The sequence below is a fragment of the Cuculus canorus genome, chromosome 2 (assembly GCF_017976375.1).
Source record: "Cuculus canorus isolate bCucCan1 chromosome 2, bCucCan1.pri, whole genome shotgun sequence".
NCBI lineage: Eukaryota > Metazoa > Chordata > Aves > Cuculiformes > Cuculidae > Cuculus > Cuculus canorus.
In genome coordinates, this window is record NC_071402.1 from 38,785,770 (window position 1) to 38,813,100 (window position 27,331).

At 37.7% G+C, this 27,331-nt stretch overlaps 1 protein-coding gene across 3 annotated transcripts in view; it reads right to left on the bottom strand.

Moving 5' to 3' along the window:
* The window catches only part of NKAIN3 (sodium/potassium transporting ATPase interacting 3), a 376,724-nt gene that overhangs the window by 184,944 nt on the left and 164,449 nt on the right, over positions 1–27,331 (bottom strand). For 2 of the 3 annotated variants that reach the window (XM_054060672.1, XM_054060670.1), the window contains exons 2-3: positions 11,844–11,981; positions 2,982–3,062 (exon numbers count right to left, since the gene is read on the bottom strand). In XM_054060672.1, coding sequence (XP_053916647.1) covers positions 2,982–3,062; positions 11,844–11,981 — 219 coding nt within the window. The remainder of the gene's footprint in view (positions 1–2,981; positions 3,063–11,843; positions 11,982–27,331) is intronic. The other variant, XM_054060671.1, reaches the window with a different exon arrangement.

Below are 27,331 nucleotides of genomic sequence, written 5' to 3' on the forward strand. Positions count from 1 at the left end.
TATTAAAAATGAACTTTGGTGGGAATTCAGGTATGTCTGAAATTGCTTTTTAATTTATTCATTTCTTTTGCAAATTATTTAAAAAGGTGAAATGTGTTTTCTACTAAACTATACATGCTTTCCATTTCACTGTTGTGAAACAAGATACTTGTCTGAAATAACGGAAAGGATCAAGTCACATACATAGTGTTTGACACCGGGAGGGCAGATGGCAAAAGTTTTCATCATTTCTTATCAGGAAAAGTTTAAAGATCTTGGAGTACTAAATCCATAAACAATAAACTAAATATCAAGCTGCTTCTTAAAAAAAAAAAAATCAGTTTGCCAGGAAAATTTTAATATTATGCATTATATTTGAAGGAAAAATGTTTTCTTCAAACTCCCACAGCAAAGAACAGGCCTAAATTACCAAATGAGATCTTCCCTTTCACCACAAAAATAAGATGTCAGCAAAATTTCAGCAATGGGGACTTTCCATTAGGACATTTGAAAAGTCTGTCCAAATTGAATGTGTACTCTATGTGAAGGCACTGAATTAGAATTACCATTTAACATTGCATCAAGTTATATTTCCTGATAGTATTCGTAATTGAAGACCTTGTAAATTCACAGGACTCAAGCCAGCAGCTAACTCTGATTCTGGTTAGAGCAAATATAAATAGCATACTGCTCAGAAACAAACAAACCAATAGAAATCAGTCAGTTCCCAGACAGTATCATAATTTTCCCTGACAGTATGTCAACAGAAGTTAAAATTATAATCAACCTGCATTCATTTCAGAAATAAAACCTTTGTCTAAATTGAAAAATAGAACAATAGCAATTAAAAGGTGAATATTTCCTGCAAAAATTTAAACACTGAGAAAACAGCCATCTGTGAAAAGCATTTGATTTTCCAACAACACTAACATACCTTGGTAACAGCACCTTTGTATCATGCACAACAACACAGGAACAAATTCATGGAAAGCAATGATGAAATTACTAAGCTAACATCTTGAGTAAAACGTAGGCCCCTATCAAGTCATCTTCAACTATCTATCAAGTTGTGAACAGCCACAATTTTATGCATATAGTGCAAAAAGACCTCAGACTCTTGATTACCACAGCATCTCTAGCATAGTTTTCAGAAACAGCATTAAATGGCCTCCGAATTTCATGGTTTATTGAGCAAAATTCTGATTCCATAATTACTAGCTTGGTCCCAATATGGGTGCCTTTGATCTAAATTAACAGCAAGAACAGTTAATTTCCATGGAATAAACCTGTGTCTATCACCTTGTTGAGGAACTACTTTTCAAATGATGCAACTGTAAACCACAAGTCAAAAATTCCACCAAAATTCTGAGATCAACTGCAGTACATAATAAAAGGGATTATCTAAACTGTTGAGTTACATTTGTGCTACTATTTCTCTGGATTGTGACTTGTCATGTGTTAACTAAAAAGACCTAAAAGCAAAACAGTAGTAAAACTGGAAGACACACGATTTCAATTAATACACAATTTCAATTAAGTAACTTATAATCCATTTACACTAAGGCTAGAATCAGAATCCTTTGCAATCAATGGAAAGACAACCTAAATTTTCACGAATCAGGGGTGAGACTAAAAGTTTCACTCCACCTCCTAGGCCCTTACACAAAAACACTAGTTACCTATAAAAATATAATAGTCACTATAAAACCAGTTATCACCCAATTGATTGAAAATACAAACTCTATGCATAACGAATACGAACAATTATTTTGGGCATTCAGCATTTCCATGTGTTGCTCTTCTGTTCATTCTAATACATTTATAAGTCAGAATATACCAATATGCTAATTTATTTTGATCATTTACGAAGTGCACTAATTTGCTCATCAAGTCTGTGTCTTCTGGTGAGCTACATCGTATTTGGAGAAAAAATAAACTGTTGTAGCTTTTCATTATGAAATTTTATCACCAAAGGAATCTATCACTGAAAGCTTTAATCTTAATGGGATTTTTACTTGCTAAATTAAATTTTATATCTTATTAAATCCGTTTACCATTTTTCTGTTTGTTGTCAGCCAAAAGTTAGGAGTTTTAATGCTAGACCCAAAAAAGAACATAGCTTACAAATGTTTCCTTCCAAACTGAGTGGAATTCACAATGGTCTAAAAGCATTGCATGAATGAATGGAGATTAGTTCACATCAGTAAGTCTACAACCAATAATAGGGACATTTACTTTATTAGTAATACCAGTATCTGATAACAAAATGGGCATCCAGTGCCTGGAATAAGTTAAATGTGAAAATCAATATTGTCCACGTCCAACAGAAGGATAAAATCCTGCAGATGTTGTATGGAACTCACTGTAGATACAATGCTAAATACATCCTACGCTAACGTAAGTGCTACCTTGTCTAAACGCAACATGTATCTCAGTACTTCCAGCAAATATTTCTGCTCTAGTCAAAAGTTTGAATAAATAATCAGTGACCTAGATCACTGAGTGTCATGTAAAGGAAAGTTCTATTCATATGGAAAAAAAAGTCATCCTTTGCCACTTGTTCTTTTTTATAAAGAATTAAGATTCTCACCATGAGATCAATCTGCTCAACAAGTTATTACGTTAACGTTCTTATTTATTTTCTTTAGCTGCTTTCAAAGTAGTGTTGGAAATTCAGATATATTTTTCATACACACTTGAAAATTCAACCAAAATAACAATGTCTGTTTTTCAACAATCAAGAAGAACCTCAAATTTCCCACTTTTCCCCTGGATGTTACTTCAGAAGGAAACTGTAATTCATATTCATTGCATTTACTTCATATTCATGACTTTATTATCAGTCACAAGTTCAAACACTGGAGTTCTCATTGGAGGGGAACTCCAAAAATCAAATTGTACTTTCAGGCACATTTTTCCTCTATGGTTCCAGCCTTCTAAAATATGAGAGTCCTGCTGTTAAAATACCATCCCATAAACCTGAAGAAGGATAAGTGACCTACCTTAGAAAGTCCGCCTACTTCCAAATAGAAGCAGATAATGAAAACATTCCAGGTGACCCACAGGGCAGTCCACACCGTGTACTAAACACAAAGCCAGATGAAAGCAAAAAGACAGAAAAATAAAATGTGAAGATGAAAGAGGACTTTATACTGAACAGATCAATAATAAAAAAACCCCTGATATCAATAAGCATTTTTCTTCTGGGAACACACAAGTGTAGAGAGTTTGGGAAAGGAGTTCTCCCTGCAGAAGTACCCTAAGAACCATAGGAAATTACAAATCCAATATTCATTGCTGCTCTAAATACATATTGATAAAGCAGATTTATTCTTTACAGTTTTACACTATCCTACTGATACCAATTAAGTCCAAAACGCTGACCTGAACACTGTTTTCGGGCAAGCGTGAGTCATTTGTAAATCATGATTTAGGTCTGTTAATAGAGATGCCAGAATAGCACAGTAATTTAAATAAGCAAATATTATTACAATGATATTTAAATGTTATGAAGAAAGGCACAAAACCCACCAAATAAAGCAGAGGATCTATTGATTTGATAATTTGGATTTTAAAAAAAACCTCAAATAACGAGGTGTAAATCTTGAGTGTCTTTCAGTGAAAGATATTTTAACTGAATTTGAAAGAGCTCACTACAGCCTTTGTGTCCATGGACCCGACCTTACAATGCATCCTTAACAGGTGAACATAACCATATCTCTTCTGTCTTCTGCAGTGTCCTACCCTAGTGCAACACTGAACTCATACTCCACCCAGAGCTTGAATGAAAGTTTAACTTGTCTACCTTAAATCATCTTTAACATTTTAATTGTCAGCATAATTGACTGGCACTACTTCCTTAATGGATGCACTGCTTATCTGTATACCACTGTAAACTATTCCCAATTAACTCTCCAAGCAGTGTCCCTCAGGTGCATTTCTGTCTGGTAGGCTAAGAGTATACCCACCTGAAAAATTTAATGAGCAGCAGCATTGCCACTTTACATTTATGAGCTCACAGTCTTCACAATGGAGAACTGCTGCTAAGTGGCTATCCAAGTCTAAGTAGCCGAGATCAGGTCAGGCTAATATGGTGTTGTTTTGATTCAATATATTCAGTAAAGCTTAGCATCCTAATCTACAATATGTTGGATCCTATTTCCATTGCACGGGTGCACTGTCAGCTTAGCTTTCTTGGCCAGTTTGGGGTTATGTTCCCCTCTTTTCTCTCCTCCATACAATGTATAATGAAATATTCAGGTGAAGAAGATGTAATTTTTTCACACTTTGATGAATCCCACATATATACAGTCATTTCTGTATACCAAATAAGTTAGCTGCCTTAATTTAATTTCTTGTGAGGTAATCAGACTGTTTGGAGATGGCTATGGCATAAGAATTAAATCATTAATAAACAAAATGAGAGTAACACTCCTGGGTCGTTTCTTCTGTTTTACAGAGAAGGGCAGTGTGGCAACTGAAGGCTGGGTTAGTATAAAATAGAGAAAGTTGCTGTGGTATGTTAACAGTATGAGGTCTGTACTGTTAATAAGATTAACTTAGAAGAATTGGATATCCCATTTTACCACATTTGCTAACTGTAGCAACGCATCATGAGCGCCTCATTTTCCAGCCTATGTCCTTAGAATATCAGGTGCAGTGGTTAAAATTAATGAACATTTAATACAAGCCCAGCTGTTCATAAAAATCAGACTTTGGAATATTCAGGAGATTTTTCCTTTTTTTTAATCTCTCCATGAATGGAAGTGTCATCACACCAACAAGAACCTACTTGATCCGCCAGATGAAGGCAAATGTGTTAACAGCCTCATTCTGTTCCATAGGCACCAATGACAACTCTGAACCGTGCAGGCAAAAACCGTCTGAATGTGTTCTCCCAGGTCAAGCTATGCTGTTTTACACAGTCGGGACCTTTTTAGTCTCTTATCTGTCATAACGATTACTGAAAAAGAAGCGTAGGTGCAAAGCAGGTATATACCTTGGAACCCAGCTGCTGTGTAAGGAAGAGGATCATTGAACTGCAGAACTATAAATTAAAGCTCCATTTTAAGAACATAATAATTACACATTCAACAATTACTACTATGTAATTTTTAAAAGTAAGAAAGTTATTAGTTATTCTCCATGTTTGAAAACACATCTTTGTGGTTACACAAGTAGCAGATATTTTCCTTGTATAGCATAATGGGTACTTAAGTAAAATTACATTAAAAGGAAAGTTTTAAGACAGCAAAAGTAAGAAAGCTAAATTAGGATGTGTCATAATTCTGGTTATATACGCTATCTTAATTTTTCTCTTTCGTGTATCTGCAATACAGTGCCAATACTAATTAGATCATCATAGGTATATTTTTATTTTAGAAAACCCGACCTTATTCAATACATTTTATGAACAGCTAACTCAATACTTCATTTCTCTTTGTCACTCAGACCCCAGTCTGAGGACAGAATATTAATTTCCTCATGAGGTTTTCTAAGATGCTCATCACTGTAATGTCAGAGCTGCACAAACATTAACTAATTTATTTTATGTTATAAGAGAGTGATACAGCTCTCAGAATGCAAATGATGTTCTGATACATGCAGAGATTACATTCAGAAGTATTCATACATTATAGGCATCTAACTTGAGATGCTTAAGTCTTCATTTTTCAGACCACATTTGTACAACACTTTATTAGCTCAGTGTTCATCTCCTTGTGGCTGAACATTCAGCACTTGTGCAAATCAGACCACAAGGTCTCCAGACATGAACACAGAATGCAAGGGGAAAACAAAGCACATGAAAAGTTTGCTTTAAGAGACTCGCTTTGTGTCAAAAAAGGTTTCAGTTGTTGAGAGCAGAGATAAAATTCAGCTACGCTGCACAACCATCACATCAAAAGCAATCCTTTTATTCTTGCCGTCACATGCTTCATTCTTCTCATGTCTTCTGTTTTCAGCAAATCAAGTTTCTATTCCATAGCTATCGCCAAAAAACCTCTAAAAGTCTGCCCTGTTTTATTGCAACCGAGGTGCCCCTAGAAAAGAATTGGTAAGCATCCATGCTGTTCAAAAATGCAAATGCATAAAAAGATCACACTTAGATTTCATAAAAGGGTTTTAATAACAGCTTTTCATAATTTTTGAGTGTTTCTTCATGAGAAATTTATTTTCTGAACGCTATCTACATAAATTTATATGTATATGCCTTCAAGGTTTAAAAAAACAACAAACTACGATATTCCATAACATAGGATCGTGCTAACACCTGCTTGGGTTGCTGTATGAGGTTTAATTTTTAGATCTGTTAAGAAGACCTCTCCTTTGAGCTAGCAGAGAAACTGCCTGCAGCCCCGGGTTATTGTCCTTTGCTTAAAGGGCCACCAGGTAGAGAAAGGTGTCATGTCCTCTTGCAGACATTTGCAGTCAATGGAGGAGTGGTTAGGGCCTCAAGCATCAGGGCCACACACGGTTCATTTCCCTCACCTAAAATATTTCACAACCTGAACATTCAACTCTTCCCATCCCATGTCCTGAACGCTACCCTGGCCGTCCTGCTGTGTCAGCTCGCTCTTACTCCCCAACACCCAGCGATTCTCACCCAGCTCTTCGGCCAGCCACGCTCAGTTCTCCCGGCCCAGTTGGTCTCACGCTCAGCATCACAACCCTCACTATATCTGACATGAACAAAGAATTTTCTACACATGCTGAAGAAATAAGAACAGTTGACTTTTTAATATTTTTATTTTATATCCCAAATAATGCACTACTTAAAAATCATCTGGACATTTTCACCTAATAGATTCCTTCTGCTGGGAGGATCTAAGGGTAACTAGTGTTACCCTTTGCTGATTTCTCCCCATGAATACTTTCTTGCTTTTGGTCTTTCACACTAAGGGTTGTATACTGTGTGGCATGAGAAAGCATTTAGAGTGTTATGAGTTATGTGGAGAGGGTAACCCCTAGACCTTACAGGTTAAAATTCTATTTACTGTTTTTTCAGATCCCCTTTCTTAATGCCAGCCTTTCTATCACAGTGATATTTCTATACCTCTTTTGACTTTACCAGTCATATTGAAACTGCTGCAGAGATGCCTTTCCAAAACTAGTGAAATACAGCTGCTTCTAGAGTTAAATCATTGGTACTGGATGAGCACAATATCATAAAAAGAAAAGGTTAAGCAAAAATGCAAAGGCTGACTTCTTAGACTGAAAGGTAAGAGAGAAAAGGGAAATTTCTGAGTTTAACTACTATAAGGATTGTGGGATAAGCTTAGCTTTAATGAATAAACTGTCTCAAGTGTATAATTAATCTGATATGCCGCACCTCCTCTGATGCAGTGTCTTGGTATTAGGGAAAATGAATGTTGGCTCAGGGATACTTTAAGGGAAAGGCAGCATCTACTGAGTCATCAGATCATATTCCTGTAATACCTGGATGTGCCTCAGAGGCACCAGCACTTACGGGGCCCTACTTAGTTGTATTTGTGAAAGATGACAAAGAAAGTAGAATAAATCAACATGATGGAACACTAACAATTCAGGAAGGATATGCAAGATGTAATTTTGGATGTCTAAATATTTTTAATGTGTTTTGAAAATGCAAGAATGTTTGTCTAGCATTTGCTTGAATTCTGTGAAAAGTATCCTGTGTACTCTTCTTTTTTTTTGAAGGAACTGTATCCTAGTTTTTCAGATGTATGTATTGCCTAAATACCATATTATTTAATATAATAAACTAAGGCAAGCAAAGCAGAGATTTCCACCTTATATTCCCCCTATTGAACTATATTATTTTCATCTCTCACTGTTCATTAATATATTTATGTTCAGCTTTGGGCCAGGTTTGGGCAATCTTAGCTAGATGAGTCATTGTTTAGAAGGCTTTTGAAGTCCCATATCAGAAGTAGGAGCAGGAAAAATGCCCACCTTTAACAAGAAGCCTGTCATCATCTTTACTCAATTTTAACAGCCTGAAAATCTTGCTGGTGATAGCAAGTTATATTAAGAAAGGAAAAGCATTGTACAGGGAAATGGATCACAGCAGAGTTCTGGAGATGTGTCATAGGTGTGTTACAGCATAGTTAGAACTGAAATTTAGCTCGTTTTCTTCTTTGTAGACCTCTGGGTAAGTTTCAAATGAGCTAATATGGGAAAATTAGGAATTAGATCTGCACTTTTATGCCTCCTGGGAACTATTAATTCAGCCACAAAATATTCAAGTATTGAAAATAGCACACCTGCTTAGTGATAGCATAAATTATTCACAAAGATTGATCTAAATTACTAATTAATACAAAAACTATTAGAAATAGTTATTGGATTTGAGCTAATTAGGGCACTTGGCGTTAATGCTGTTGCTCCCTGTCTCTCTCTGTGTGTTTCCTAAGCTCTGAGGACTCAGAATTTTATCTCTGAGCAAATGGAATTCCAGATGTATTTCAGAATCACCATTGTTGTAGTCCTGTATCTGAAGGACAGTAGACAGAGAGCATGAGCCACTACCATTACCTACACGGAATGACAATTGTATTAAACAAAGATGCTTCATGACTCAGCCATTGCATGGCAGCTCTTAGAGGGTGGGGCATTTTTTTTGGTACAAAGCTCTCAGATTTTATATCACTTAAACCATGAAGCAAACCTGATTTTTTTTTATTTAGACTTTTAATGTACAATGGCTATGCTTATGCTGCTGTTAAATAAATGACTGCAGCTTACGTTGTCATTAAATGCTAGTGATAAACTAGCTAGCCTGGGTTTAATGACAGTGGAAGAGTCAGAAGCATCCAACTGCTTTCGTGTTTATCCAGCTTTTGTCTTAGTCTTCACTGTTTTCATTGGTTCTAGGTACCTGCCCCAAAAGTCTGCACAGTACAGATGTGCAGCCACATGTCTCAGATCAATTTTGTGTAGACAGTTTAGACAAGAAAATTGTGGTATCTGATGTAATCCTCTGTTTACTTCTTTTTTTTTTTTGTATCCTGATGGGATCATCTGCATTAGGAAAGCCAACCTCCAGAGAGTCTTAAAGGAAAGACAATAGATACTCAGAACACCTTTCCGGAAGTATTTTATTATTTTTCCAGTTAAACTGGATTTAGCTTTATCTAAACCAGAAGATTCAGCAATCAGAGTGTATAAAAGCATGACTCAATCTATTTCTTTCTCCAAAGCCACAGTAATGTAGGACAACAACCACTAACACATCCAGGGCCTTAGATGTGGCTGAAGGTGTGGCTATGAATTCAGAAGCCCATGAAGCTTCTCCAATTCATTTAGAGCCCTATTTGCTATTCAGAGCCCAGGCAGGAATCTCTCTGCATTACTTTTAAGTAATACTGAAATTCAGGACCTTACTGAAGATTTGCATTAAATAAGACTTTATATTTGAAGTCAGCAGTAAAATTGCACAGCTGCAGCGCGTGGACTTGGTTTTTAAAGGGTATCAGAAGCAGAGAGATAGTCTATGACCTTCCTCGGAAGAAGTGCCTTTGGATTCCCTTTTGCCTTAGTGAAGACAGCCTAGAGCTGGCACTGGTAGAGGTCTTTGCTGTCCATACCCCTGACTCCTCTAGGGCTTCTGGAGACAGTTGGCAATGCCCAGCTGTGGTTGGGACAACCTTAGGAAGCACAGATTCTGGGGAGCATGTGTTAGACGTAGCCTGGGAAACCCTCAGGCTATAGCTCAACAGGAATTTTAAGCTGGTGTAACTCTGCACCGCTGCAGAAAGACTCCACGCACTTTTCTCCTTTCTCTGGCTACCTGATCCTCTCTCCCCTCTCACATCTTCTACCTTCTGCTGGAACAAGTGAAACAGGTCAGAGAGTTTACCTACAGCTGAATTATCATCAGAAAAGAAAATGATTGCTTTTCAGTGGGATCTGTTGCAGTTTGATAGTTTATCAAGTGTCAGAACTGATGCTTGCACTGGTGCAAATGAAGGAACAGCACAGGGACTGAAGTTAGCAGCTGAGCAAAGGAGGATTATTGCTTATGCTGGCTTGAGGTATTCACTGAGTTCAGCCTGCAGGTGAAGCTAAAGAATAGTCTGAATTGGTAGTTTGTAGCTAGCAACAAAGGAAATCTTACATCTCTCCTTTCCTCTCCACCACCACACTGCTGTTCATGACTGCGCAGTCCCAATCTCTGCCTCAACAGGTAAATTTTCTGAGAGTTTATGAGTGGAAATGGCTTGCTGAAAGGTCTGATTAACTGCTGCCAGAATTGGTGGAAAGGGTTTGGAGAAGCATTCAGCCAAGGAGAACAACAGTGATAATATGGAGGCATGCAAGCCGCTCTCTTCTGCTAATGTTGAGCCCTGAGGCTGGTTCTAAACAACTTGCATACTTTCACTCTTCAGACTTCAGGATTTGGCTTAAACTATTCCTACTGCATGGGGAACCATTCTATAGTCTTGATTTTCCTAGTTAGTGAGTATTTGCAACTACTATAGCTTAATCTCTTAATTATATGCTTAAAGTTAAATCAGAATGCGCGTTAAGTTAAATCTGAGGAAAAATTATCTTGTTGAGGTGTTTCTTTCTATAATTATGAGTTTTCTACCTCTAGTTTATAACAAGGTTAATATAGTCTAAAAAGTTCATTTACATCGGAAAAGATACAGAAGCAGTCAACATCTGCTGTGCTTCATTTGAAAACTAAAGCAAAGCTTCCACCACTGAACAGCAGTGCTGAACCTGAGGGGCAAAAGATTTTGTGGTATTGTACTTCAAGCATGAATTTGCTACATAATTTTACAGATGGTTACCCTCACTTGCTTCCGATGTCTTATGTATAAAATGGAAAACACGAAGCACAAAGGTGAGTTATCAATATATGGATGTATATACATTGCTGCTCAGTCCTCCAGTCACAAGCAACAGATGAAAGTGCTATTATCTGTATCAATCTGTTTTCAATTAGTTATAGTCCTCTCATGAAGATTAGCTAATATGAGGATAAAGAATCTTGGGTGCATTTTTTGTTCATTTTTTCTTTTAAGACATGACAAAGAACTACAGGATTCCAGGCTTGGCTAGAAAAGATGAAGCTTTTAAAGTATTTGCTTAATGTGTTTTCTCCAGTAGACATTTATTTCACTCTCTTAGCCTCTTAAAATCCATTACTGACAACACAACTGAAATGTTCCAAAAAGAGACACTGCCAGTTAAATACATAATATTCATCCATTCAGGAGTGACTGTGGGGGAGGAAAAGGGATATTTTTTGTTGGCAGTTTCCTTCAAAGCTTCATAAGTTTTTTGGTTTATGGTTTTTTTTTATTCCTGGCTATGTTGGAAACACAAGAAAAAAAAATCTGTGAAGCTTCAAATTACAAACATGAGAGACAATTTACAGCAAATTATGGCCAAGAGAGTAGAAGGAGATCTCTTTGGAACCCATGGATCATAGGAATCCTTGCTTCTCCTTGTTTAAGAGAAAATGTAGCTAAATATAACTTGACCATTACAAGTGTTTTTTATGTTGAATGGCCATTGATTCTGCTTGTCTATTGCAAAGACAAAAACAATTTCTATTTCTTTTCTTCATTTATACATAGTCTAATTGTAGATGTTTCCATGACCCATCTCGATAATATATTCTTTAATGAATCTTATTGAGAACTTGTGTAAAGATTATGATTTTGCAGCACTTTCTCTAGGTTACACATTCTTTATAGCTTCCAAAATCTCAGAAAGGCCACTCAGTAGTCCTAAATTTACAAAAAGACACAGAGACCTCTAAAGTTTCTACAGAAATGCGATCTGGTGTTTTGAAACCAAGAACATTCTGCTTTGTAATATGACAGGTTTTAAAACCAATTGCAAAATAATAATACATAATAAATGAGACTTACCACAACTATATATCGAGGCCTAAACTGGATGGTTCCAAACAAACCCAAAATGACAACTATTATTTGTAGGAAATTGCCAAGGATAGGAGCCCACTGGAAACCAAGGAAGTCAAAGATCTGTCTCTCTAATGCTGCCAGCTGTAAGAAAACACATAAACAGAACATCCACTTTTTAATTACGGGTGAAGACAGAACTCTTGACATTTTGTTATTTGCACCAGGCTTCACCAGAGAAAAGTATGGCAAAGTTCTGGAACTACAGTTCTTAAGTGTAGCCTTTGTCAGCATTGTCAGTACACTGGTATCTGATGATAGCTACTAGCCAACCTACGGATATTCCAACAAAAAAAGCTTACATAATTTAACAACAAAATATATAACTTATAACAAAAAAGCTTTTATGACTTAAGAAAATATTTGTAAACCTGACATATAACACCAAAATACCTTTACCAACCAAATGCAAACAAGTTTTATTTTATTCTTGTATGATGGAGACTAAGGCTGGACAATATTTATTTAAATACAAAGACATTTTTCAGCAGCTAAACAGAATTCTACTGAGAAACAACTGAGTTTCTGTGCTTCCTAGAATCTATTACATGTCTACCTGATTTTACTACATTGTTACAAAGCCCTAAAAATTACTGAATTATGCACTTAAAAATTTATAACTGAAGACAGATGGAGTAAGTATGGCCCTATGAATACCAATCAAAATATTATCATATGTGGGTATTTCACATAAAACATTTTATTCTACACATAATGGCCAGATTCAATTCTCACCTACAAGATGAGGCTAGGTGTCACTGAGAGAAGAAGTTTCTTCTGTACAAAAATACTCCCTAACACCAGTCATGAAAACCACATTCTCTATGCCAACATTAATAAATACGATAAACCTAACCAATTACAGAACAAAGGCTTAATTACTAACTTAGTACAGCTCTTCTTTTGCAATCAATGAACTTACACTGACTTATATCAGCTAAACATCTGGCCTAATACAGATAAATGAAAAATTATCACACAACAGACAATGTTAAAATCATCTTGGACATGTAAAGATGTTCCTGTCTTAACAGAATTTATCTTACTCTTTCCATGCTGTGAGTAAAGGAGAATCTCAGTGGAAGGATCACTCCCATGTGGCTTTAGCTAACTTGCTTTTGTCACACTCTGCTCTCTCTTCTTTTAACTCATTGTCCATCTTGATCAATAATGTGTTTTATTCTCTAGATATGGAAAAGAACCACAGAGTTTAATGACCAAATTCAGAAAATTACATATTTAAATGGACTTCAGATGGGATTTCAGTGCCTAATGATATGGTTGTCACCTTCCTGGAAGTATGTGGGCATTCTAACTGGCATACAACAACAGTGATGCCAATGCCATCATCACAATGTCTTCACCTTGTAGTAGACTCAAGAGGATCACAGTAATGGTCTAACTGGGACTTCAGTGGGGACACCTCAGAATCACTTGCTGTCTTCACTTCTCACTAATGTACTTACTCAGGTAGTTCAGATGACCTCACATTTGGGAATACCCCTGCCTGTAGCTCCCCTAAACTACAGAATACATCACTCAGAACAGTACAAGGGTGCCCCAAATCTCATGTGTGAGATGGTAGAGAGTTTAAAAAACTCTTCAGTATGGACAAAACTCACAGTTTATGGTATTACCAACAATTGTAATAGCAATGACAGCAAGAGTTCTGTCTTATATCAGATAGGAAGATATTTATGACATCCATGACCAGAGTTGGAGCCTGTTTCAACCCTACCACTACAAGTCGACATATTCCAAGGTCAGCAAGGCACCTAAATAATTCACAGACCAACATTTTTCAGAGACAATATGGCTTCTTCCTGGAGCACTGATATTACCAAGTAAGCAAAGGATGGAGCTGCCAAAACAGACTAGATTCTGCCTATCAACCATCTGTGTCTTCATAGTCATTGAAACTCTCATGCAGCCTAGGTCTTCACCTGCACCAATAAATTGAGTGTGTCCTATAACACTCCCAGCACTGAAGGCAGCCAGCTTAGGATTGCCTCCAGTATAGTGTCCTTGGCTCTGAAACAGGGCAGCTGTGCACAAAATACATACCTGCCTACTCAAAAAAGGCCCCTAGCCACGGCTGAACTGTCTGGGATGGCTGCTGGTCACAATGAGTCCAGTTAACACGCCTGAGGACTCTAACAGCCCACTAGCACCCACAGTGGTAGGTCTGCCTGGCTTCTTCCCCAGGCATTTGGGGATTTTATGGTGTAGAGAGCACACGGCTTGGGCAAAGTGCATACTGAGGAAATCTCTTTCACACAGATGGTTCACTGCAAGGGACAGCTGCCCTTAGAGATTTTATGCAGTGTTAAAACACCTAGAGCTGTCTGAAAGACAAAAGCCTGCAGCACAGGTATGAATATTGCAGATATGAATTAAGCTATTTAGTATATGTCACTTCTTAAGAGGTCCTTCAGAACAATTTTCAGAGCCATGCAGATCAGCACTTTCAGTGCCTGAAAGAAATAGTACTGCTACATCAACAAACAGAGCCATTACACTTTGCCAACAGACTTGTGTTAAGAAGGTTGGTACTGAGCTCATTCCTAAACTGGATCGGATACAAAGTTTGCCTTCATATGTATCTCCTTGATATCTGCCAAGCAAGTTCAGAGCACATTTACCAGCACTGAGCTCCCCCAAAATAGCACAGTGGCCACAAGTATCTTCCCAAAAAATGATTGTGCAAATACGTACATGCACTGTAGATAAGACACAAAAGGTCTGACACAAAAAAAACCCATGAGACTAATCCTACAGCTCGGTAATCAAGAGTAGGAGAGGAGAGACAAAGATATGTTTATAGAACATGTTCTAACCTCTCACAGTGAGACAAGGTTCAACTTGATTGCTTTACTCAGTATGAGTGGATGCATGTTCAAATATAGTTTTCTTACCATCGCTCAGAAAATGTCAGTGTGCAAGAGTGAACCATCAGTTAACATGAAGACAATGCTCCAGCCTACAACGCTTTGTCTGTGAAACAGTTTATAGCTAATAACAATATCACCATGCTTCCGCATCCGCTCTGTCAGACCTGGCCCACTGCTATTTCTACCTCTTTCCAAAGATCAAGTTGATGCTCAAATGAATCCATTTTTTTGTCAGTAGAAGATATGAAAGCACAAATGACACAGATCCTCAACAGACTTTCAGAAAATGATCTGCAGAATTGCTTTGAACGTTAGCAGCATCATACACAGGCACGTGTCAACTCAGAAGGGAACTATTTTGAAGGTGATCACAGATGATTTTCTTAATTTGTTAAATAAAAAACGTTACAGGCACAGCCTCTTTTTTTTGTGTGTGTCAGACCTTGTACACATATAAAAAATAATTAGTCTTTTTTATTCATTACTGCGGTAAAGGCAGCCAGCACAAGCACCAAGAAATAAGGTTAAATTTCCTCTCCTGCTGCCTACGCAGGTATCTATTCCTCTTCTCCCACCTCCTTCTTCTTGAAACTGTGCCTCCAGCCAAAAAATAAAAATTTGTATTTAATGAGTCAAAAAGAGAGCACAAGGAAAAACATGAGTTTACAGCCCATCGATTATGGCATTTACCATGGATTGGAAGAGTTGCTTGCATTTCTTGACTGCAGGGCTCTATCTGTATTTCTATATACAATGACAGCATGTAGACTACTGAAGAAGTCCTGGAAACAGGACACCAAACATACAGCACCATTCCTTCCCCACTAACAAGTGCCTTCACCATCAGGCTACGCACTGAGACTTTCCTGTGTTACTGAGTCTCATTTATCTCGCTCTTGTCGCCAACACAGCATAATTTGTCCCATCCTTAAAGCCCACAGAATACACTATCAGTGGAAAAAATCTAAAGAGAAGAAAGAGGTAGGAGGAATGTCTATTCTGCTCAATTTGCCGTTCTCTTCTAAATTACAAAATCTTCTTGCAGGCAGCACAGATAGAGGTTAAAAAATTAGTAATTCATGATAACAGCAGAGGAATCATACTAAGTTCGGTTTTCTTCATACCATGAGAAATATGCGCTAAATAGAGATATATTTATATAAGTGCTTCTGTTCTTATGTCTAGTTCATGCAACATAGTCCCCAAGCAGAGATAAAGGCCACAGAATTTATAGCTCTGAGAAAAAGAATAAAAGACGTGTCTAACCCAGTTTGTGATTCAGATAATTCACTACACAGAAATCATCAGAATAAAGGAAGGGAAACAGGTAGCTGTACACAATTACAGGCTGGTTTTACACATTTATGAAGAGCCAGTATTATCTATGTTCGTTCAGATCCAAAATCTCAGTAGCTGCAAATGGCCACCAGACTAACCTACACTTGCTACGTGATGCAGTCAGAAAGGAGCAGACACTGTATCAGGTAGTTTCACTGGGAATTATGTACCTGTGAGTATTTTGAAATATTTCACAAAAAACATTTTTATGATAAAGAGGCTGTTTTTCTCAACAAGAAATTTTCCCAAGAGAATTTCTGCTTCCATCACCATTTTCAGATTCTTCCCAAAATAGCCAAAAAAACCTGAAGTCTGATGGCAAGGTAGAGGTTCCTAAAATCAGCTGGCTCAACTTCTCCCATTGGTAGAAGACAGATACCAACTTAATAGGGCAGAGGAGCTCAAGGCTGAAGAAATGGGGTATGCTTGATGTGACTGAGAGCCTCTTGGGCTTTACTGTCATATCACTTTCCTAATAAGCACTTGTTGGGAGATGCTGGCTCCTACACTGCTGCTGAAAACCAAGACAACAAAGTTTGGGAACGTCCATCATAAATTGTTGTTTGATAATGTTTTTTTAATGATTAACATAAAGTAGAATGAGAACTCAAACCTTTCTTGCAAATAAAAGTGTTTAAATTTTGGCAAATTAAATACTAGGGGTCTGGTTTAAGTAAAACCTATGTCCACTTGTCTGAAAAGTTTTCATGAGAATCTATAAAAATCTATCGAATTTGATAGGAAATAACATTTCTTATCATAACAGCACTTGGAAAAGGAGACATTGTAATGTAAAGTGCACAACCTAGGAGACAAGGACTAGCAGTGAAATGGTCTAGTGGGACTGTATCAAATCACTTAATTAAGATGTGCCACATTTACCTTGTTCTTTTATCACTTTGTTTCACTAAGTCTAGCAAATATTCTCCACGTCCCTCTTTCTACAGAGTGCAAGGAGAAGGTATTTAGCTGCAAGACTGGGCTGCATTAAAGTTACACAGGCTGAGCTTTTTCTTCCTGCTATGCCCAAGCTCTTTTGTGTCAAAAGCAGTAAAAAGTTGATGTGAGATATTTGAATTTTGAGCTTCTCATGTATATCAACCAGATGTGCAGCATATTTGGAACATCCTGAACAGAAGAAATAAGGCAGCTGGAGCCTTAATGCCCCATATGCAGCTTATAGTGAAGGAGTAACAAAATAAGAGGTGGGGAAGCAATCAGCAATGCTGCATAGGGTCTACAGCAAGAAATCACCAAAACATCCTAGTCAATACAGACATCAAAAAACATTTTTGAGAGCAGACTTCAACAAAGGTACCCTATGGAGTAAATCCCTCTTGCAAATGCTCAGCTCCTTAAAATATACCTCAAAACACACATCAGCAGCTGAGCGATGAGACACCACAGCAGACTTACAAAGTCAACTTTTCAAAATGAGTGTAAAAACTCAATTTTCTCTTCTGTCAGAAACCTCATGGATAACAGTCAGTTTCATACTTTAATGGAAAAGCTTTTATAAATGACATGTTAGTTTGAGATGAATAAATAGATCTACATCCATAACAGAAGGACTCACTGGATCAAGAAAAAGAGTTTTCATATGTAACAGATAATATTAGAAAAGACCTAAAAATGGTTTGATAAACACATAAAAATATGAAATTACTTAATGTAAAAATAAAAAGTTAATGATATATCGAAATATTTACAAATTTTATACCCTATAAATTATCGAGTTTACAAAACTGGGAAAGTATAATCTACTCTGCATTTGATGTTAAAACATTGTTTTGGTTTGTCATGCAACACAATCCCTAGAAATTATAGTAGCCATAGAAGCACCCATTCTATAACAAATTTCTATTCAAGAAATATAGCCGTAATCATAAAACTAAATACTTAATATGTGTAGAGCTGTAAAACTATATAGTTTTGAAATCTTTTTTGAAATAAAAACAATTGTAAAACTAGGGAAAAAAGGACACAAATTATTATACATTTCCAAATGAACACTGATTCTCCAGCTTTCAAAAATGAAAACAGTATACAAAAATGGCAAGCCCATAGATTACTCCAGAGCATTCATATTCTAAGTTCAAGGCAGGAATTATTTGAAATATTTGAATTATGCATGGAAGACTCAGAGCTGGCTCATGTTGCTAATAATTATCACAAGAGAAGTGCCAGGGCACAGCTCATCATCCATACTAACTACTGCTCCTAAGGACAAAGATTTTTCCAAAACTTTCTGCTTCATCTTACAGTCATAAATTTAACCTGTGGCCAGAAAGAGTTTCCTGGGCATCAAGAATCTCTGGGGACTGTTGCTCCTTTTACCATCGCCACTAGTTTCCAACAAGTGGCACTGATTTAAAGTTTAGTAGAGTTTGTTATATGCAACTGTTAAAAATCACACTGATTCCCAAGCCTCAACCAGGAAACTCCACCTGAAGCTTTAAGTGCCCTCTATACTTCAGGATACCTTTGCTGAGCTCTGCAGTGCACCTCCTTTCCCTCCCACCTCATTCTTTCATCCCAACTCATCCTCCCATCCCATCCCATCCCATCTCATCCCATCCCATCCAAAATTCTCTATCTCCCTCCCTCCCTCCTTTTCTCCTTCTTTTTTTTTCTTTTTTCCCAGATCACTGCGCACTGCTAGAAAGCTATACACCAGCACAAGGAAGAGGGCAATGCTAAGGCAGCAGAGGAGCAGTGGGAGCCATTTACACCACCTTGTAGCCTGGATACTCGGCTGGAATAGAGAAGACCTTGGAACAAGGTCATTTTCAGCACTAGCTACAATTGGCTTGAACCCTATCTTCACATGCTGGTGCTCTTAGGTGTGTATTTCCTTTTTCTTGACAGATATTCCCCTAAGAAAACATTTTTGTAAAACCTTCGGGCAGATGCACAATGTTCACATCAGACTTTTACATTATTTTGGAGAACATACACTTTCTAATTCAAGAGAAAACAACATGAGAAAAGCTTTCTCAAAGCTTTCTCCCAAGTAGTCTGGATAAAGCCCCAGCACTGTAGAGTAAAAGACTGACTTACCAAATTCTAAAATCCAAAATTCCTAACAGAAAACCAACAGGTGAAGCAAGAAAAAAGTTTAAGAAAAAAAAAAAAAATTATGGCACCAAAGACTGACTAGTAAAGCATAAAACACTTTTAATGCAGATTTTATACTCCTGCTGCAATTTCAGAATTTTACTGACAGGCTTGACTTCAGTAAGAAGGAAGATAAGATTTCACATGAGATAAATGCCAGCTTTGTAACACAGGAGAGAATATTTAAATCTGAAGTGTAAGGGTGGTGTCAGATGATTGCTCTTGGCTGAAGAATGCTACTTAGGAAGTTACTGTCTCTTCGCTAAAGGTTATAGCCTCCTTACCTGTGACTTACCACCTTTCAGCAGAGGCTTCATAACTAAAGATGACTGTAGCCTGTGTTACAATGAAAGGTTAAAATTTGACTTAAATCACTTCTTTATACCTTCAGCGACAGTTAGAACAATCATCTGACCACAGAGGAGATTCCCATTAGATTTTTAATGATTTGAGCTCACTCGTCTAGGTGAAATACTAGCTTCTGGATGATTTTAAGACAGTAATCCCTTATAACAGCTCACTAAATACATTTATAACATCATGTGGCATGAAGGTTATTGAATTTCAAGGAAGGTTCTGACTAAATCACTAATGTTTATAGTAAGCTCAATTTCATGGAGCAAAAGAGAAACTATTTGCTTTCTGACAAGCAATTGTCAAAGAAGAAAAAACCCCTTATGATCTAATATCAAAAGCTCCTTTGAAGTGTTGGTCAGATAGATAGGAAACTGGCTGTCACTTAGGTAGCTGTAAGACTGGATAAAAAGTAATGCAAAAGAAATATACATGCTGAAAGAGCTCAATAAAAGAGTAGTAGCCAAGGTTAGTGAAGGCCAATGCAAAAAGCTCACTTGCACACCCTCTGCCCTACAGATCACATTTCCTGCCGAAACCTCTGTTGGATCCATTGGGGTGGTGCTTATTTTTATGTTACAGTCCCCTTTTCCTGTTACTTTTCTTCTTTTTCCCTCTCTATCCTTATTCTTTCCTCAAATCCTCCTCATCTCTTCTCTTTGGGGTGACATTGATTGTGTCCAAGTTCTTGTTGTAAGTTGTTGTTACTTTGAGTGAGCTCAAAGTAAAAAGTTGTAACTTTGACTGCATTCAAAGTAAAGACTGGGATTTTGAATAAACCCCTGAAGTGATTGTTGTCACTTCGTTGCTGCCGCCAAACATTTAAAAGATCACCTTCCCACCCCCATGCAGCCAAGCACATCCACTGGGGATGGGCATTTAACTGTACTACAAAAGCCTTGCAGCTACACCAGTGATGCAGAGAAAGCTTTTGAGTGATGGATTTGATACGAGTGTGTTGTATACTTTCACCAAACTGAGCCTAAGCCTCCAGTTTTAGCTCAGAGAAAACTCCCATGGAAGTCAAATGATCTGTGATTGCATCAAGGCTGCAGGACCTGGCTCAGAAAGGCACAGTAAATTATTTAAGACTCTGATCAGCATGGAAGGAAGAGTCTGTTAATATTTATTCTGAAGGGTTGCCTGACTGCAGTGATAGAAGAGGTGGCACCAATAGCCCTACTTACCAGAACACTATAGGAGCCAATGTGATATACCTGAGGCTGACTGCTACATCTATACCAAACAGACACTGTAAAAATGCAGTTACAGCCTATGGGTAGCCACGAGAGGGAAGAAGCCTACTGGAGTAATAAAACCCCGTAACACAGACTTGTTACAGCACAGTGATTTAAGATTGAATTTCAACCCTCCAATGAATCTGTAACTGATCCCAAAACACTAAAGTCAAGCCCCTTGGCTGGTTGACCTATACAACACTGCAAACAGCTGGAATGAAAGTGTCTATAATGGCATTTAAGACTCCCTTGGTTGTTTCATTTAAATGCCAGCACACATACAGCAAAAGACAGTGTAAAAGATGGTTATAGGTTAAAGATCTTTAAAGATTTTTATCTTACTATGAATGATAAAGTCCACGTAAAAAGATACTAGAGAAAAGGGAAAAGCAAATTAAAATTTGTCTTCTTTGCAATTATATCAAGCTACATTAGTGGTGGCTTTAATCCAAAAGAAAGCTCTTATATGCCACACCATTGTATCTCTTCATATCTTCAAATCCTAAATTGTCATCATACGCTTGGGTTTTTTTTTCCATTTATTTGCACATTTGAAAACATCCAGTAAATCTATGTACCTTTACAGGCTTCCTCAATCACTGCTTAAGAAATGGTGGGGTAAAGCACTTACTAACTAGCTAAAGACAGGGAGAAATGAACATGTTTACTAGTACTCTGAATTTCTAGGGCATAGTAGGTAAAGCAAGGAAGTCACTGGTGATGCCAGCACTTTAAATCAGTGATGCAGACAGCCCTAGATCCCTCTTAGATTCTGATGATTATGGTATCCAGCCACAAAAAGGAAAAAAGACAAAAAAAAGACAGAAAAAGTTGGGAATACTTGCTGCAGGATTTATATCCAACCCATCCCCAGTATGAGTAAATAGACAGTGAGTGTGTGAAGGGAGAGATGCTGAGACTGCCACCCAGACTGCAAGACATGAGATGAACTGAAATCCCTGTAAGTGGCCTCGCTCTGGCCAGGTCAACAGCTAAACATGGGTTATGGTCCCTGTACCACGACCCACCACAGGGAGAAGGGAAGTGCAAGAGAGAGAGACTTGTGGGTTGGAAACTAAATCTAATACAGCATTAATGAAAAAGTAATACTAAAAAGGGAAATACTACTGTTAATAAGAAAATAATAAAATATATACAAATACACAAAATCAAACTCCCTGATGACTACACAACACCACTGACATTGCAGGGCAGGCACAGGGAAAGTAGTCCCAGGCTGAACTCAGCAGCAGGCTGGAGCTGGATTTAGGAACTAGATTCAAGGATACATCGATCAGGAGTAGATGGATGAGGTTCTCATTTGACAATGGCCATCAAAGGAGAAGGCTTGATCCGTGTGATCTTTATACTGAGTATGCCATATACGGAATGGAATATTCTGTTGGTCAGTTTTGGGTCATCTGTCCTGTCTGCTCCTCCCTGCAAGTGTGACCCCTTTTTGCCCTTTTGATTATGTCATTTGACCAATTCAAGGATGGCCTTGGTTTCTATAGGAATAAGTATAAGGGATGGCCTTTCTGCGTATCAGTCCCCCGTTAGTGATAGCTATAAATATTAAGCGTTATCACTTCTAGAGACAGACACTGTCTGAAAAACACGTCATTAACTTTCAGAAACAGAAGTTAATTAGAAGAGGCTTAGCTAAAAGGTTAGGAAATTGCTTCTGCTTTAGCTCAAACCAGTAAGGTAAGCAGGTAAAACAGTATTTAGAGACTCCAGTAGATGAATGGCATGTTCTTTCTGGCCGAAGAACAACCCTCTACTCTTATGAAATACATCAAGGACACTTTAATGCCTGTAACCTCCTGGGTTTATAATGCAGACTCCAAAAGAAGACAGAAATTAAACCAAATGGAATTCTCCTTCCATGACTAAGGAAGACGCATGTTAAGAATTCATGAGGAACTGGACAAGTCAGACAGTTCATTCAAGGTCCGAGTTAAACAGAGTCAAATTGCTTGACATGAGCTTTGGAATAAAACATGAAATGGCACAAATTGACTCATGCCAGATCTCGTGAAATATAACATTTCCTACAGGACAGTGCATCTTCTTTTAGTGTTCAGTTTGTGGTTCCAAAGAAGCAGCGTATTTTAAATCATCAGCTCTCTTCAGGCAAAACAAAGTATTAAGCCAAGGCAGCAAAGTAATAAAAACCATGTGCTGCCTGCTATCTCTCATTTGAGCTAAGCATGGAGCTATTTTCACAGCAGAGAGGAGTTCAGATATCTCATGAATTACTTTCCCTTTCTTTCCCCAGAAAACTTCTCTCTAGCGCTTCTCTTGAGTCCCAGCTGTGCAAAAATAAGAAGAATAAGAGACTGCATCTTCTTATATTTGCACAAGGGAAAAACAAGCAGTTTAGCACAGACTCAGAAGTCTGACAATGCATCTAAAGCAATCCCTGCATTGCAGTTCATTCATTTGCTATCAAATGCCACATTCAAGAACACTTGAAATAATCATCGATCTTTTGACTTTTTCATTGCATATAGTTTTGATGACCAAACTCCCTGAGAGTGGATCATTTCATGTTGCCTCATAAAATAGAGAAGTCCTTTCCAGTTTACAGCATATCAACAATATCCCTCCATCTCATCAGTTATTTGGCCAAGACAAAGGGTTGTGATCAGGGCAAAGGAAGCGCTTGCTACTTCCACATCCTGAAAAGTTGGTTGCTTTTTTTTTTTTCTTTGTTGAGAGGAAAAGATATTTAGTGAGTATCAAATTGACCTGGCTGTCTTCAACAGCCTTCTTTACTGCTGTCTGTTTTTAGTCCCTTCAAAGCTCTGCCTCATCACCACAAGCAGCCCTGCTCATGCCTCTGAGGTAAGTCAAGTGAGCCTGTTCACGACATTATAATTAAGCAAGTCCATTTACACTGTTGTTAGGAAAGTTAACTGAAGTTACTGAACCAACTGAACCTAAGACAGCGACACTCAGAGCAGATGCCCAAGCCCATTGTTTGAAAAAATATTAAATACAAAGTTGTTTTTTGTTCAATGTTCTATATAATCAATAATATCTAATGCTTCCAGCAATCCTGCCTGTTGTATGCTGAAACCCTGCAAACTCTCAAAACACAATGCAGGATCTGTACTGGCATACACCAGCTTGCATCTTCTAATTTCTATAGATCCAGGTAACTGTCTGGATGTGAGCCACCAGTGTGGAATGTCCTTTGTACTAAATCTTTCTTTTCTTTTTCAAGTACAATACTTTAATATCAGATAGCTGATCATGCAGTCTGGACACATACACAGCATCCCACGAGCATCCTCTTGCCAGCTGCTATCAACAAAAAGTAGGACAACTGTTTCCTTTTCTTTTTCTAACCTCTCCCACTAAGGGAAAGAAAAAGGTAGGACTGAATAGCAGCATGACAAATTATTTTGACCTCATGTTATCTAAAATAATTAATCAACAAAGTTTATTGTATTACTAACTTCCAATAGAGGACTATATTTTACAAAGCTTTCTGGGTTGTCTCTCAAAGTTTTTCATGCTTCTGTGAAGAAAAGAACAAGAAAGAAGACACTGAGTACTAAATTAACTGATATACGAATTAAAGGTTTATTGGAGAACTGGGAAGAGAAAGGTACTGTGTTAATGCCCAAATTAGTGTTAGTGGCTTATATGTTAATCCTGATACTTTGCTACTTTAGAAATAAGAATGCTAAGAAGCACTTAAAGTACACGTAAAAAAGCAGGGTGCAATGTAATCTGGCTGTCAAGTTGTACTCGGTGTGCCATTTTAACACATTCATAGGGCAAGGAAGTAAAATTAATCAGATATGAATAGACCCCAATCCCCCGCAATACAGAGTACAGTGTACAAGCAGGTAGGCTAAAAGGACATTTATGGCTCATTCAGACATATAAACATTCTGATTAAAAATAATGGGAGATCTGAGGCTATTATCAAACATGGAACAACAGAACTATAGTCAGAAGTGGATGACAAATAGCAATATCTTGATTTAAATCCTGCTGTAGTGGATTTTCCCTGACAGGACAACAGGTGCCCACCAAAGCGGCTCTATCAACCCCCTACTCAGCTGGACAGAGGAGAGAATATACAATGAAAAGCCTGGGGGGAGGACAGGGAGAGATCACCCACCAATTACCATCACGCACAAAAAAGAGTCAAGTTGTGGAAAAACTACTTAGTTTATTACCAATCAAATCAAATCTTAAAATACCTCCTTCCTCTCCGTACTTCCCAGGCTTAACTTTACTCTTGATTTTCTCTACCTCCTCCCAACCCAGCAGTGCAGGGAGACTGGGGATGGGGGTTGCAGTCAGTTCATCACACATTGTTTCTCCTTAATCCTCAGGGGGAGGACTCCTCACGTTCTTCCCCTGCTCTATCATGGAGTTCCTCCCACTGGAGACATTTCTCCATGAACTTCTTCAAAGTTTTTTCCCCTCTTCTTAAATATTTTATCACAGAAGCATTACCACCATCACTGACTGGCTCAGCCTTGGTCAGCAGCAGGTCTGTCTTGGAGTGAGCTGTCATTGGCTCTATCAGACATAGGGGAAGCTTCTAGCAACTTCTCACAGAAGCCACAGTAGCCCTATTGCTACCAAAACCTTGCCATATGGGTCAATACACTTGATTTTTCACATGTATTGTAAGATCTGGCCATTCTCTTGTAGAAAAAAAAAAACAAACAACCAAACAAAAAAACCCCCAAAAAATTCCCATTGATTTTTATGATTTTGTCGCGTCCTTGCATTGAATGGAGATTGAAATGTATATATATAACTATGTGTCGTTTACTGAAAAGTTGTCAACAGAACCATGAACACTATACTATGCAGAATGAGGTCCTAAATGTGAAAGTGCCCTGCTATAAGGATGGTATCTTGTGCTAAGTGTAGGAATCTTTGCAAAGCCACTGATTGGTGACTCTGCAAAATGCTGCAAGATTGATTGTGATAGAGCTAGAGGGGACTAAAAGACATCTTTTGGGTCATCTAAGACAGTTCCTTCATACCAAATCAACTCCACTCTATTACTCTTCTTAAGAATCGTTTAGGATGTATCTAAACTGGCTTATCTTACCACCCTTTCAAAGAGCAATATGCCTCACTTACTTCACCTTGAATTCATCCTTCCTGAACATATGTGGCCACAATCCTCCTAGATGTGCAGATGAAGTCTCATTTGTTCCTTTTCTATTAGAATGCCTATATTCGTTTGGTATCAATTAAAAACATCTCAGTTTTTGCAGGGCACTAACTGGTAATCTATAGCTCCTAAGAAAGAGAGATGAATTATGATCTTAATGAAAAACAAGCATTTGGAAGTAGGGGTGATACTTTTCAGGGCCATTTTGAAACACAAAGTTATGCATAAGAAGTGTAAAAGTTCTTCATATGCAATATATTCTGAAGTCTTTCATAAAATAAGTGTTCAAATTGTTCAATCTTAATATTTCTAGTCTGATTCTAACAGACCTTAATCCATCTCTCATTGACTTAGTTCTGTTTGTCTTGTTATTTCCATTTAATCATCTAACTTCTGCTTTTTCTCCCTGGAATAATCTCTCATTGACAAACAATACTGATCTAGGAATTGGCCTACAGTGTTTACAAAAAGTTTATCTAGCCTCATCCTGGCAAACCATGAATGCAGCAATTATCTCCCTTTACCTTCATAATTCCTGCCATTCTCAACTAGCGCCACTGTTGGTATTTCAGTATACACTACAAAAAGGAGATAGGTAGTGATATTCACTGGAGCTCTTATCTCAGCAGTGTTCTCTCTATTTATCCCATCAGTCAAACCTTCTGCAGCAGCTCTTTTGTCCATTCCTAAGCTCAGCCAGCAAACAGACACACTTGAACTTGGCAATTGTCTGTCGAAAGGCTGGAAACAGAATAAACAAGTTTGAAGAAAGCAGAAGGGCTACCGGAATGTCACGAAATACACCACTGTTGTTCAAATGGTAGAGGTAATTATCCCTAATTATCTAGAGATGCCTAGCAAGGTTGCACAGGCAAACGGGAAGAGAAACTGGTTCAAAATGCAGGGAAGTCATACCAGCAGCAGAACCTGAAACCCTCACTCTCAACAGTAATTCTAATTAAGTTAATGGAGTTTGTTCATGAATGTACGTCCTATGTTACCACATAAATGAATGGTAATAGTGCAGAAGGGTAGAACTTCCAAAACTAATGCTTGGCTCAACGAGATAAAGGAAGGTCTTTTTACCTGACTGGAGCATCACAGCCACTACACAATTTCCTCTATAAAAACACAATCTTAAATTGAACTAAATAAATATCAAATTAATCAGAATGTAATTTAGGGATACTGGCAGTGAAGAAAAGTGGAAAATCAACCAATCAATTAATCAGTGAATTAAACATAAGATAAGGCTTGATAAGTAAATACACTTCAAGCATCTGTAGAGGAATATAGTATTGTTGCCTCCATAGCTGGAAAAAATTATATTACCTAGAC